The sequence below is a fragment of the Astyanax mexicanus genome, chromosome 11 (assembly GCF_023375975.1).
Source record: "Astyanax mexicanus isolate ESR-SI-001 chromosome 11, AstMex3_surface, whole genome shotgun sequence".
NCBI classification, from domain to species: Eukaryota; Metazoa; Chordata; class Actinopteri; order Characiformes; family Acestrorhamphidae; genus Astyanax; species Astyanax mexicanus.
In genome coordinates, this window is record NC_064418.1 from 13,058,528 (window position 1) to 13,073,237 (window position 14,710).

At 36.8% G+C, this 14,710-nt stretch overlaps 1 protein-coding gene across 2 annotated transcripts; it reads left to right on the forward strand.

The window, feature by feature from the left end:
- Positions 1-8,815: 8,815 nt before the first annotated feature.
- On the forward strand, positions 8,816-14,677 carry LOC125804935 (uncharacterized). Of its 2 annotated transcripts, XM_049484834.1 has the most exons (9): positions 8,816-8,995; positions 10,999-11,020; positions 11,275-11,399; positions 12,452-12,484; positions 13,316-13,405; positions 13,524-13,595; positions 13,817-13,905; positions 14,015-14,117; positions 14,406-14,677. In XM_049484834.1, exons 2-9 carry the CDS (start codon positions 11,014-11,016, stop codon positions 14,550-14,552), a joined length of 666 nt encoding a protein of 221 aa, XP_049340791.1. In that variant the 5' UTR covers positions 8,816-8,995; positions 10,999-11,013; the 3' UTR covers positions 14,553-14,677. The 2 variants fall into 2 exon arrangements, with proteins under 2 accessions (XP_049340791.1, XP_049340792.1); XM_049484835.1 differs by lacking the exons at positions 13,817-13,905; positions 14,015-14,117.
- Positions 14,678-14,710: the final 33 nt, after the last annotated feature.

Sequence of the window (14,710 nt, forward strand, 5' to 3'; positions counted from 1 at the left end):
TTGGTTAGTAGAATGTTTTCTAAATGTTACAATTCCCTTTCATTGAATGCTTAATCTGGTGAGTTTTCTGAATTTTTTCACAGCATGTGTCAGTGTTTTAATTTTTAGTTTTGAGAATGTTACTTTCCATATTTTTTGTCTAGTTGAGAACATTATTTAAGAAACGATCTAATCACATTGTGGTGCAAACCATCATTATGTCACATGTTATAAAAACATGTTCCTGGAACATCATTTCTACTATTACGACTCTGGACGCAAACGTGTTAAAACCTCACTTAAAAATTTGATTTTACCAAATAGAAAACCTCTGAAATATAATCAAGAGGAAGAATGAACGATCATAAACCATCAAACCAAGCTGAACTGCTTATTTTTATTGCAGCAGGAGTGGAATAAAGTTATTCAAAAGCAGTGTGTAAGACTGGTGGAGGAGAACATGTCAAGATGCATGAAAGCTTTGATTAAAAACCAGGGTCAGTCCACCAAATATAGATTTTTGAACCCAAAAAACTTGTTTTCTTTGCATTATTTAAGGTCTGAAAGGTCTGAAATTATTTGTTATTTCAGCCATTTCTCATTTTCTGCAAATAAATGCTCTAAATGACAATATTTCTTTTGGAATTTGGGAGAAATGTTGTCTGTTTGTGTAGTTGTGTAGTTTATAGAATAATAAAAAACATGTTATATAAGAAACGCTAAATAATACTTTAAATATTTGAAACCACTCATGAATTATATTTGTTTTTTATCTATAATATTAGTTATAGTCACTTTTGATGAGGTATAACAGGTCTTTGTGCTCTCCAAGTAAAGTGACGGGCTTTCATTGTGGGATTAGATTATTAATGATATTTTAACATACATATTATAAGCACAGGTCATAATGTAGTATGATCACAATTCATAATTCATTGTTTTCTATTGAATGGTCTCATTTTTAACATCAGGTTCGTGTTCTATGTTCTACTGTGAGTAAAATATGGGTCTATGAAATTTATAAATCATTTTATTCTGTTTTTACTGCACTGCCACAGTGTCTCAAACGTTTTTACGTTTTATTTCACTATGGAACTATCTGCGCTCTGCTGAGGTGGCAATTTCACAGAGGTTAACGGTGCGTGGATTGACTGCTCGGGCCTGAAAGGAGCTCTTCAGGGATGTATTATGTTGGCCTAGAGCTGACACTGACCCCGTGAAGGAGTATTAAAGGGTAGGAGGCAGGACAAGCGCACTCTCGATGGAAGATAAACCCCCCTCTTCAGCAGAAATAATCCCGTCTTCACTCCAGCCACTACAGGACCAGCCGCTGACAGCGGCAGCCAGCCACCGCCGCCGCCACCAATAGTCTCGAGCTGGAGGAGGAGAGAGGCGACTCTGAGCAACGAGATTACTGATACATAGTGCTGTCGTGAGGATGAGATGGAGAGGGGTATAGTGAGAGGAGTCGGTAGCAGAGGCCACTTCACTTTGGGTGAATTTACGCGCCGAATCATTTCGGGTTTGCGTTTGTTGGGAGGCATTGTCATGCTTTACTACCCTTAAGGCTCTAATGCATTCTCTCAGTTTCGAAGAGACTGCAGTAAAAGCAGCTTTCTATACAGCCAAGCCACATTCACATATTCACCGCGGTTATTCAAGAGTATTCAATCAAAAGGCTCCAGGAGAAGTACGGGAAAAGATATGTACTGAGCTTTAAATTGGATTTCCTTCACACTGAAGCTGAAAAGAAGCCATAGTATATATTCTATACAGAATAAGCCACATACACACTCTAAATCTAAAAGCTTGTGGATACAGTGTGTCTTCTTATTAGTGAACTCTTAGTGAGCTTCATTAAGGTGCACCCAGTGCTCACCCAGTGCAGGTGTTCAATTCTGTTCTGCACACATACAGTAGCTTGTATAGTCTCTATAGAAAAGCACTGGAAATAGAATGGTTTGCCTGCTCGGAAATCTGAGGATGTAGCCAAAGGACACAATGCCCAATGGCAAATGTGCACTAAAGTCTACCATAAAGAGAAGACTTCATAAGAGAGTAAATACAGTCTTAAAGACGTATTTCTTTTTTTTTTGCCACAACACCAGGAGGGTGAAGCGCAGCGACTCGGTTCCGATACATCAGCTCACAGATGCCATGTGCTGATTGACATCACCCTTTGGAGTGATGTGGGGAGAGATTGCATCTACCCACCCAGAGAGAGCAAGACCAATTGTGCTTTCCCAAGGCTCCGGCAGCTGATGGCTAGCTGCATGACTGGGATTCGAACCAGCATAGTGGCAACAACAATACTGGGCATTAGCAACCCTTCATGACTATGCTTAATACACATTACTACTAATGGCGACATAGTCTAAAGCCTTATCTGGATGGGGTTAGTTTCTCAGGGGGTTCTAGGGTAATTTCCTCTTTTATGGCGGGTTCTCCTTTTTTTTTTTTTTCTTCCCATCCAGAACGAGCATGTACGTGTTTTTCCGTCATCCCCTGAGAAAATTACAACCTGAATAATTACCTACTGTTTTTCCCTAAATTCTGTGGTCATTCGGTAATTTTAGTCCCGTCAGGAATCACATCTCCGAGTTTCGTCTACTCTAGTTTAATAAAATAGCTATTTGTCCACTGCCACGCACCATAATTACATTTTGTGTGCGCGTTTCCATGGAGATCTGTGAAAACACGACAGTGAGTGGACATGGAGGAGCTACTGAACATGATGTTATGTGACTGAGAAAGCCAAAAAAAAAACTCACTGGTCCTCCTGTTTTTTTTTTTTTTTTCAATTTTAGTCCAGATACAAGAATTTTATCACTGAGTAGAAGTGTGAAATATTTTTTCACAGACGTCCCCCTGAGAAACCAATCCCCTTCTGGATAGGGCTTTAAACTGTTTTTTTAAACGTGACAATAAGTTCTTCAAAGGCCTTTCCATTCACCAGATTTAAATCCAGTAAATCATCTTTTATAGGTAAGATATAGTTATAGGTAAAAACGACTTAAAGGCCTTACTACACTCAAACATCTACTGTATATTACAAACACGGTCCTTTATGAAACATACAGCTTTTATATAAAGCTATAGTTATCATGTTTCTTTAAATAGAGAGACACTAGATGTCTTGACATTTTCAATAGCACATTTATAGAACTTGCTGGAGCTGTAATTAAGATGCAACCATAAATTAAATTAAGACTATGATGGATTGCATGAGGAATGACGATATGTAAAAAAAAAAATATGATAACAGAATGCCAGTGCCAGATGAATATAAATAAAAATAGATTACATACTTATGAATTGAGTGTAGAACTGATGGTTTGGGGTAATTAGCTAGGATTATGGATTATGGATTATCCTTCTTTCACCATGGTCTTCAATGCTCAGGACCCTACAGGACCACCATCCCAAGCAGCTGGGATGGTGGTGGTGTATGAGGTGTTAGTGTGTGTTGTGCTGGTATGAGGGGATCCAATACAGCAGTGCTGCTGAAGTTTTTAAACACCTCAATATCAGTGCTAAAGGGCTAGAGGTTGACCGACATAAACTGTGCAGCATTAGATTCTAAACCTCTGTCTCTGACTTCACTATATTTACTATAAGAAAGTGTGTCTAATAAAGTGTACAGTGAGTAATCACAGCGTTTAAAGACTCCAGCAGCACTGCTGTGTCTGAAGGACTACAGTCTGCAATTATACAACTACAAATTGCTTCTATATGATTAGTGGAGTGGAAAAATACGTAAAAATAAAAAAATACGTAGGTGTGGAAACAGTCTATATTTATCATGTCTCTTCAAACGGAGATATGCTAGATGTCTAGACCTATTCAGTAGCACAATTATAGAACCTGCTGAAGCTGTAATTAAGATGTAACCGTGATTTAAACTACATTGAGAAAATGAGAAAATGTAGAGGAAAATGATTATGAAGCACCGGTTAGAAAGAAATAAAAATAGATATTCTTCGAAAGTAGAAGAACTCTGGAAGGAAGAAGAAATAACTTGACAAAGTTCCAACAAGCACTTTAATCATACTTCTACCCAATAACTAATTAAACTATGAGCAATATTAGTTTCTTATGCTGGGAAATGTCACCTTAATGCCAGTTTAATCACATTTGGGTCTGACAGCGTCACCAGGCATGAGCGTTGGAGAGGTGGTGTTGATATTAAACATTTAACCCCGTCTCCGGGCCTTGTCAAATGCATTTTACTAAGGTTGCAGCAGAGCAAAATCCATTTCCATAATGGAAGACGAATACAAAGCGCTCCCTTTCCTCGGGTGACTGGGAAAACAGTGCGGAGGGGTAGCGAGAAGAGACGCATTGATTTTGCAAGCGAGGAAAAGGGGGGGCGGGGGGGGGGGGGGCGGAGGGGAGGGGGTGCAATTTTGGAGGCTCAGTGTCGCTAACCTCTCCTTCCACCCGAGGGGGGAGGAATAAAAAATGAACGATGTTGCCATGGCTACAGCAAATCTAAATACGCCAGCGTCTTTATTGAAAGTGACATATTAATAAACTGTAACCTCCGGAGGGCCCGTAATCAAGCTTCAATTAAGCTTCCTCTTCCTCGCTCTATCTCTCCGACACTTGTTTCGGCCATTTTTATCTCCTGCATCCGTTGCTCTCTGCTCTGTCTACGCTATCATGTCCTGGTATATGGGTGCGTTTAATAATGCAACGGGTGGTGTCTGGCCTCGAGACGCTTGATAATAGGCAAGAAATGAAGCAGGGTTTTATCGATCTGCTTGATGAAGTGTTTTTGATGGTGGCTTGTGAAACAGATGGGATGGTGAAGAAGAAGAAGAGGTTGGCCAGATTTAGGTGGTGTTACGAGGGTCCACCGATCTGTAAATTGGAGTAGAGGGAAAGAGTAATGTTGTGGATTTGCGAAGTATTGCCAAACTACTTCGTTAAAAACTGAGTGTTACATTCGGGTCATAAGTATCTGAGGTAAAATATGCATATTTCCAATTTTTCATAGATAGTCTGGATCAAAATGTCATATACAGGATGTCCACTTCACCAATCAGCCATTTTATTAGTACCACCTAGTCTTCACTATTGTGGACTCATCCACAGGTGCATTTCTTAATGCAACAAGTGGGGGCCGTCCTCAAGACGCTTGGCAATAGGCAAGAAATAAAGCAGGGTTTTATTGATCTGCTTGATGAAGTATTTTTGATGGTGGCTCCACCAAGAGGGAAATAGTAATGTTGTGGATTTGCGAAGTATTGCCAACCTAGTTACTTATATATTGAGTGTCTTTTGTGTATTGTTCAATTTTGGCTTTGACCTTGTTTTTTTTTTGTCTTCTCTGATTATTCCCGCTGTTTTTGCCATTTGAATGTGTTCACTGATTTAGTTTTTTACTTTTTCTTTTTTCTACCCTATTTTTTGACAAAGTATTGCCAACCGTGTTACTTAAATACTGATCTTTTGTTCCTTGTTACCTTTTGGATTTGATCTTGTTTGTGTCTTCTCAGATTATTCCCTATGTTTTTGCCCTTTAAATTTGAGTTTGCTGTTTCTTATATACTTATGTTTTTTTCTGACCCTGTTTACTTTCTCTTTCTCTATTCTCTTTTGCCATTTCTAAGCTTTCCCATTGGATTCTTTAACTGATTGTAAAACCTTTCCGTGTTAATCAGTATGAAGTAATGTCATACACTGGATGTCCATACTTCAACAATTAGCCATATCATAAGTACCACTTGCCTTATTACATTGCCCTTGGTCCTATGTTGCTCTCTGCTCTGTCTGCACTATTGTGAACTCATCTACAGGTGTGTTTAATAATGCAGCAGGTGATGGTCGTTCTTGAGACGCTTGGTAATAGGCACGAAATGGGGCAGTGTTTTATCGATCTGCTTGATGTCTTGAAGTCTTTTTGATGGTGGCTCGTGAGCCAGATGGGACAAGGAAGAAGGGTTTTGTCCAGGTTCAGGTTGTATTTTGAGGGGTCCACTGATCTGTGGAATGAGGTGGAGGGAAAAAAATGTTGTGGAACATGTAGAACTGGTGTGAAAGAAGAATGGAGCTAGAAGAAAAATGGAGTATGATTGATTTTTTTTGTACCATAAGTTCTTAAATAAATAAATGTAGCTTGGAGATGTCATACATCCAAGTTCTCCCTCTGCATCCACCTAGTCTATTCACTACTTTCAACTGTCAACACCAACTGATAATTGATCGGTTTCACCTGAGTATTGATTTGCAACACCAGTGTCATTAGCCTTGTATGTACAGAGAGAATCTTGTTAAAGTTGAGGGTTGCATGGATTTCAGTCAATATCAGCAGATTCAAGAATCAGTGAGAATCAGTGAGAATGTTGAAGTTGCACCAGGGCTGGATACTTCAACAAGACAACGACCCTAAACACTAAACAGCCATCAAAATCTTGAATGTTCGTTCTTGTATGATCATCTCAGTTTCCAGACCTGAATATTATTGTGTATATAATCTGTGGTGTGATTTAAAGAGGGCTGTTCATGCTCAGAAACCATCAAACCTGACTGAACTGGAGACGTTTTTAATGTTTTACAAAGAAGAATGGCCTATAATACCTTCAACCAGAAGCCAGACTCTCATTGGAAGCTATAGGAAGTGTTTAGAGGCTTTTATTTCTGCCAAGGATCTACTCAATATTGATGTCATTTTTCTGTTGAGGTGCCCAAATTTATGCACCTACCTAATTTGGTTTAAAGTATTATTGCACACTTTCTGTAAATCCTATGAACTTCATTTGACCTCTTAAATATCACTGTTGTTCATCTGCTATATGATATATTTAACTTTAACTGAAATTGTTGATCCAAACAACCAATGATTTATTTATAAAAGAAAATCATGGAAAATGGGGGTGCCCAATCATTTTTATACCACTGTAACTACAGAGTAATTACTCAGTAATGCATAGTAACCTATTAACTATGGAGCAGTATTGTAAAGTGTTAGCTACTGGTCTAAAGTACAAATAAAATCTAGCCAATCTATGCAAGTTCAAGACAACAAAGAAGTCCACAATGCTAATTCTAAGCAACAGTGTTTAAGGATCAGAACTGATAACCACTGGCAGTAGGAAAAAAATAATAATTTAAGGATCAAATAAAACAAAAAAGCAGTTCGACAGCAGAATTACAGGGCTGGCGATGAAGGGAGGAGAAAAGAAAAGTGGGAGTCCTGCCCATAAAAAAAGATCAATCAGTGAGCGTGCCCTCGCCTAACCCCTTTAATGATCTGCACTGTTTTACAGCATATTACCCCCAGCCACTGAGACACAAAGCCCCATCATCCCCACCCCATCCCCACAGCCACCTCTCTTTTATTACAGACACATAATCACAACAATCATAACGGGCTCCCCGCTCTCTCTCCAGATATGGAGATTAAATCTCCTCCAAAGAGAGATAATGCTGATGAGGATGTGATCTTTACTGCCTGATGGACGAATCAGAGCGGACGGACCAGGTTCATCTCCGGACACATTTATCTTTCAAAGAACCGTCACATGGTGCACGTGGACGATGATGGTGCACCTAGTGAGTCTAGTGTGTGCATCTTTTTTTAAAATCATGATTCATTGGTATAAATCAATGGATTGAGCTTAGCTTTCATACATACATGAGTTTAATGCAGTAACAATAGTGATAATAGTGAACCTAACATAGGCTAACATAATGACTGCTTTGCTCAACACTGCTAAAGTTTCAGGCATCAGATTTTAAAGTGCAAATAAAAAATAGTAATAAAAATAGGACCTCATGTACAATACCAGTCTGAACAAGTTTGGACTTCATGATGATTCCATGGTGTTTCCTAAGTTTTTCCTACGTTGTAAATGAATACTGAGGTCATCCAGACTATGAAGGAACACATAAGGAATCATAAATGTTAAACAAACCAAAATACTATATAAAGCATTTAGGTGTCTCTTATCTGGGGTGCTGTTAACTTGTGGTTTCTGAGGCTGGTAACTCTGAGAAGCTTATCCTGTGCAACAGAGGTAACTCTTTGTCTTTCTTTTCTGTGGTGTTTCTGATGAGAGCTAGTTTCATCATTCTTCCTTGAAAATAAGTAAAAAAAAGTTCTTGCCATTATATGGATTAAACAATTACTCAAATAGAGCTATTTACTGTATACCAACTCTATCGTTTCACAACTGATGCTCTCAAACACATTAAGTAATTCAAGTAAAGTATTTGTCGACCACTTTTATTTGCTTAAAGGACATTTTTCCATTCAAACAGGTATAGAACTAAACACTCAATGGATATCTTGCAAGTAGAACCATCATCAATAAATCTATCAATAAATAAAACAGCTTTTCAGGGTTGTTTGAATATATACTGACATGTCAAAAACTGAAATGGGATAGTCATTCACAAACTGAACATAAATTGTTGACCTTGTTTTCTTGTATTTTTAAAAATACTCATATGGGTAAAGTATTCCAGAATGGCTGGCGTTCTGACTTTTGTTTAATCTAAAACAGAAGCAGACAAAAAATGTACAATTTGTGTTCTCCAACCCCAAGACTTACCCCAGCATAATTCTTGCTACTGAAACCATGTCTATACAAGAGTTGTGATGAATGCAGTGTGTGGCTGAGCATTGTCCTGCTGAAATACTTAAGATCTACACTATAATATAAGATATCTGGATGGAAGCATATTACTGTATACGTTGTTCTAAAACCTCTATATACTGTTTAGCATTGATATTGCATGAGTTGGGATAATAGTTCCTGTCCTGTGACATTTGTACTGTATAACCTGTATAATCAGCTTGTACTGTATTTTTCATTAGTAGTATTGGCAGATGGGAGTTTTACTTACACAAAAGGGTTCTGAGGGCAGAAAGAAAACTGATTGGTTCAGAGAAACAACCAATCAATTTAAAGAAGAGGCGGGGGAAAAGGCAGGATCTGCTAAATGAAAAAAAAGACCGGGCAGTTGGATCCAGCCATCTTTGAGGAGTGAAAAATCACAGTTTTTGAAGGTAAGATGCTTTTATTTTTATTAAAATAATATTAATGTACTGAATAAGAGCTTTTTAAGTTAACTTGAAACAGTAGTGTGAATTTTCAGGCTAATTGGCTAGCAAGATTAGCACAGTATTTTCGATAGTCAGCTAGCCAAAAAATAGCAAAAGTAATTAAGTATTTTTTTTTATTATTATTTTAAAGAGTTTATTTTGGGAACAGATATGCCTTATTAAATGAACTTAAAATAATAGTGTGCATTATTAGGCTACTGAGCCAGCTAACCTTGCTAGCTAGCAAGTTCAGATACTTAGGTTAGCTAATTAGCTCCATAGTTTAAAGTAGTTTTGATAAGGTCAGCTAGACATTTGTCAGCTATTAAACAATATTCAGTCTGATATAATCTACAATTATATGAAATGAGGGATAAAAATTGCATAGAGGTTGTTAATGTTAGTCAGATAATAGCAGTGTTCAACAGGCTTTAGCTAGCATGCTTGGTATATTTACTCTTGCTTACTTGGATGTGTAGTAGTGTATTAAGTCATACAAACACAACTTGAGAATGGAAAAGTTTTATACTGCTTTACAGGAATTGTAGAAATGTGTCTCGTGCTGTGTTATAAGCCACTGTAACGTTAATATATAGTTTTTTGCTGCTCTGGGGGCAGACGAATTGATCTATTGACATAAAAGACTCTATAACAGTGTTTTTTAACCTGTGGGCCGCACCCCCCAAGTGGGCTGCAGAGGTATTGCAAGCGGGCCATAGGGCAAAATTCTTTTTTTTTTGTTTGTTTGTTCCTATTTTGCAAAGTAAATATGATTTTCAAATATATAAATAGTTTAGCAAATGTAATTTATAATGTGATGTCAATTAGTACTGATGCACACATTGAATTGTTAAATATAACATAGGTGTACTATAACGCTGCTCTTAGGGCAGCAGAACTTGGTTTTGTTTTAAATTATGAGTTACACAACTGCTTCCAATGTACTGTAAGTTTCGCCTTTATCATCCTGATTATCATCATGATTAATGTTGCATTTTGGGTTAGGAGGATTAAATCATGTATTCACATAGGTTTGTTTAATTGAAGAATATCTGACTACATACAGCGTATTGCTGCTCTTGGAGCAGCAGAATTGAACCATTGGCATAATGACTGTTTCAGATGAGCATTTGAAATTCAGACACAGCATAATGCTGCTCTTGGGGCAGGAAAACTGAAACATGTACAAGATTAGTCTGTAGGGTTAGCATTACCACTTTATATAGAGGCTAACGCTGCTCTTGGGGCAGCAAAGCACTGGTTTAAAATCAGAAGTAATTAACTATATGTTTGGGCTTTTTTATACTGATTAATTTTAATGCAGATTTTGGGTCTGTAAAATTGAGCAACACCAATATTAAATCCTGAAATTTAGCATGTTTATATTATATAAAGAATACTGCTACTCTTGGGTACAGGGTTATGTTCTGGGGGCAGCAGAACAGTAGTTGTAAAGGCGGCGGCAATGTACTATAAATTTGAACTGCATCTTACTGATTTATATTATTGTTCATTTTGGGTCAGTATAATTGATTCCTAGCCATATTTAGCAATAATATATTTTATACCAACTAGTGCTGCTCTTGGGGCAGCAGAACTGTTGTTTATTTGTGCAAATCATGTTAGATTAAAATGTTTTTTAAGGCTGTAGGGTTGGCTTTTATCATGCTGATCATATTCACATAGAATCCTTTAATTGAGCAATACTCTACTATATACAGGGTATTGTATTGTACTGTAAAATTGAGCAATACCCATATTGAATCCTGAAGTTTAGCATTAGTGTATTATATACCGAGAACTGTAATACATATTAGTGTAGTTTAGTTTTTGGACATTATATACATGATATAAGCTGTTAGAATATTCAAAAAATGGTGGTTTGATATGCTGTATTTTCTTTAGACACTGAAACTATGATTAAAATTATGTTTTACCAATTCTAATCTTGCCTCATTGTGTTTTAGGGAATTATTGAGAAAATGAATGGTAAGTATGAAACATTTCATTATCACACCTACACTATTAATTATAAGTTAATTTAAGGTAAACAATGTTAAGACCGTTGGTATCCTTATCAAAATACTGTATACAAGAGCTGCTGTACATAGCAATACATATGCCTGTAGGCTATGTTTTAATCTAGAAAAAATATAATTTGTTAAAAAAAAATAGAATGTTAGGCTAGTATTTTAATAATCAAACTAAAATATTATAAATATTACAACTTTTTTCTTTTGCAGTGTTACAAGATTTGAGGTCAGGAGGACTTTATATACAGGATGCAAGACTTGGAAGTGTTGGGCCTTATCCACTTTACATGGAAAGTTTTGAAACCCTTGTGGAGTGCAACAAAGTATCTGACGAGGTATTTGTTCCTCATTTCTATATTCTGTTCATTATTCCATATGCGCTTGTAAACAGTTAACTGTGGCACAATCCCAAAATCAGAAACATTTATGCACATGGTATCGGATGTTGGTTTAGGAGCCTTGTTGGCGATAGACAAAAGACTATCCAGATTTTCAGCAAAAGGTTTAGAAGGTTTGCAGAAAGTATGGGACAAAATGACACCTAAAACACTTCATCGTTTGGTACCCTTGGGGCCATATCGTAGCAGGGCACGTGGCGTGGCAAGTTACCATCGTATACCCAGTCAACAGTCTATTTTTACGCCTTGCACACACGTCCTTAAAATAGCGTTGGACTTTTGGAATATATTATCGCTAATGGGCATGGTGGTCTGGAAATGATGTGTGTTCAGGTAAATTTCTGGCGTGTTTCTATTTTGGCTGCGGAAAAAAGCATTGCGCGTCTAATCCGGTGAAACCCGACTAAAATCAACAGTCAGTCGCGCGCACGCAGAGCTGGATCACGATCACCACGAGCACTGCGCTCCCCATTCACTATACCACACACCATCACTTCTTTACCACAGAAAAATAAACCTCACCCAGAGCCTTAATTAAGAGAATTAAAACATGCCGTTAGAGCTGCGCAAGGCGTAATTTTTGCTCCCTCACGACACAGGACATGCCCCTAAATCCAGCTGCACAAAGTGCAATTAACTAGTGCGCTATAGATCACTATAGGGCCCTTGGTGTCAAATGTCTTGGTGTCAAAAGTGTTGTAAGAAGGAATGGCAATGTTACAAAGTGTGATGCAATGTGTTGCAGGCCTAAAGTGCAGGAGTGGACGTATATATACAAATGACAAATGTGATGAGATAAAACATGAAATATCTTGGGTTCATACTGTCTGCATTGATAGTTTAACATTATTCTTCAAACATCACTGTTTCTTGAAATACCGGCCTGGGCTCCAAAAATATTTGTCAACACAAAACTACATGCATCTCTCACTTTTAGAAGTTTTTTCCTGATTGTTTTTTAACTATCTTTCTTTGTTCTTTTTCCTCAGATCATGGATGCCTTGTTCCATCTGTTCAGCATGGTAATAGATTGTTAAATCCTATGAATGACAATATATGACAATACTTAATCATTATTTTCTGGGTATTAAGATAGCATGAGTGGAGAGCACTTGTCAAATGTGCGTTTCTTTACAAAGAAGTGTAATTAGCCCGGTTTTAATGAAACTGGTTCATGCGAAATCATCAAACCAAAAGTTATTTAATATTACAAATCTGTGAGTGGCAAAAGTATGTAAAGCTTTGTTTTCAGTATCTGGTGTTGCCCCTTGTGCAACAATAACTCCAAATAAAAGTTTACTATAACTGCAGATTAGTCCTGCATATCGGCTTGGAGGAATTTTAGCCTGGTCCTCCATACTAAACATATTTGGCTGTGTTATGTTGGTGTGTTTCTTTTTCTATAAACTGCTGCTTTAGCTCTGCTTACAACATTTCTACTGTATTAAGATCAGCACCACTGTCAATATCAATAATAAATTATTTTTAATAATAGATAGAGTTTTGGTAAGTTTCTATAAATCAAAAATCCCAGCAGTGCCACAAACAGTGAGTTTGATGAGTTTACATAAACTAATTCCACTAAAGCAGGGCTAATTACACTTCTTTGCAAAGAAATAAAATAACTTGACTTGTTCCCCATATTACCTTTAAGGACATGTTAATCATAATTAAAAAGATCAGCCTCTGATTCACAAAAACTTGCACATCCTGTTCTACTCCAGGAAAAGGTTGGCTACCTTGTATTGAAAACAAAACCCAATTGCAAACATTTGCTTTGTTTTCACTTACTGTAAAGCATTTGTAATTAAGTCACATAAGTAAGCATTCTGTGTACATATTTTTTTTTCTAGAAGCGACCAGGTATACTAGCAATCAATGCTCATACTCTGTCTCATATTCTTGATGGGGGAGCAAGGGCAAGGAGCCATTATTTTATCAAGGTAAACTTTTTTAACTTGCATTTTCTTGCTTTATTTGCATAGACTCACACTATTTTATATGAAGTTATATAAAATTATATTTCAGTTTTACATTGTTTTTGTTTTCTCTTCAACTAAGAGGAACATCTTTAAAAACACAAGGGAGGTTATTGGTCCTTACTTGGAACACGGGAATCACTGGACTTTTTTTGTAAGTTAATAAATGAAAGTTTTGATTTACATAGTACTACATGGTTCAACATGCAAATGTGTTAATAACTGCTTAAATGCATGATACTGACACACTCATAAAGTCACTCATTTGCAAAAGTCATGCAGTACTTGCTATTTAATTAAAAGCATTTTGTTGGCAAAATAAGATCCTTGATTGTAGAAATGTCTCATTCATTCATATTCAAAATTTCTTTATAGCACTGCAGTTTTGTAGATCGTACTATAACATATCTCAATTCGCTTGGGGAACAGGATCAGCAATATGATAAAATTAAAAACAACTGGAGGTAGGAAGAAAGATTTTATATATATCTGTAAAATAAGTGTTTGAAATATATATTTTTCAAACACTAGTTTTACAGAGATACATATTTGCCATGTATGCTTACATTCCAGCACATTTGCTGCAGCAAAAGGCTACCACGGACCATGGAAAAGGACAACAAGGAACCATTCTCTTCAGAGTGATTCTATTTCCTGTGGAGTTTTCACAGCTGTGGTGAAATATTTATTGTTGTTTATATTATTATTAGCTGAATGAGTAAGCAAATAGTTTTGGCAATATAGTGTGTATATAGGGTAAAATAATGGTAGTTTTTGGGAACATATTTTGCAAAAACTACAGTTGTGTAAATTGTTTATGCCAGTTGCATGTTTTTTTACAGTGGAAATTTGTAATAGGATCAAAAGACCATCTAATCTAAAAATATTTTTACACTTGTAAAACAAGCTAAACAAAAAAAATGTATTAGACTGCTGTAATTGATTGCAATTATCATCTTTGTAGTTTGCTGAGACATTTCTGGAAGGGGAAGAGGGGTATCTTACATGCCCACCAGTACATGAAGAAAGACAACGATTGGGTCTGCTTCTTTTCAAGTCACTTGGCAAGTATAATATATATTCACATATTAACAGTGTATGCCCCAGTTGATTCACTCCAAAGGCAAACTGTGCAATGCTCAGAAAAACATAAAAAAAAAACAAGAGCTACGTGTCTGACTATACAGGTCTCAGGAAGCATGTTAAATTTGTTTCTAAAAAGAACATGACAGCAAAGCCTAATAAACAAACCACAAGGCTTTTAAAACA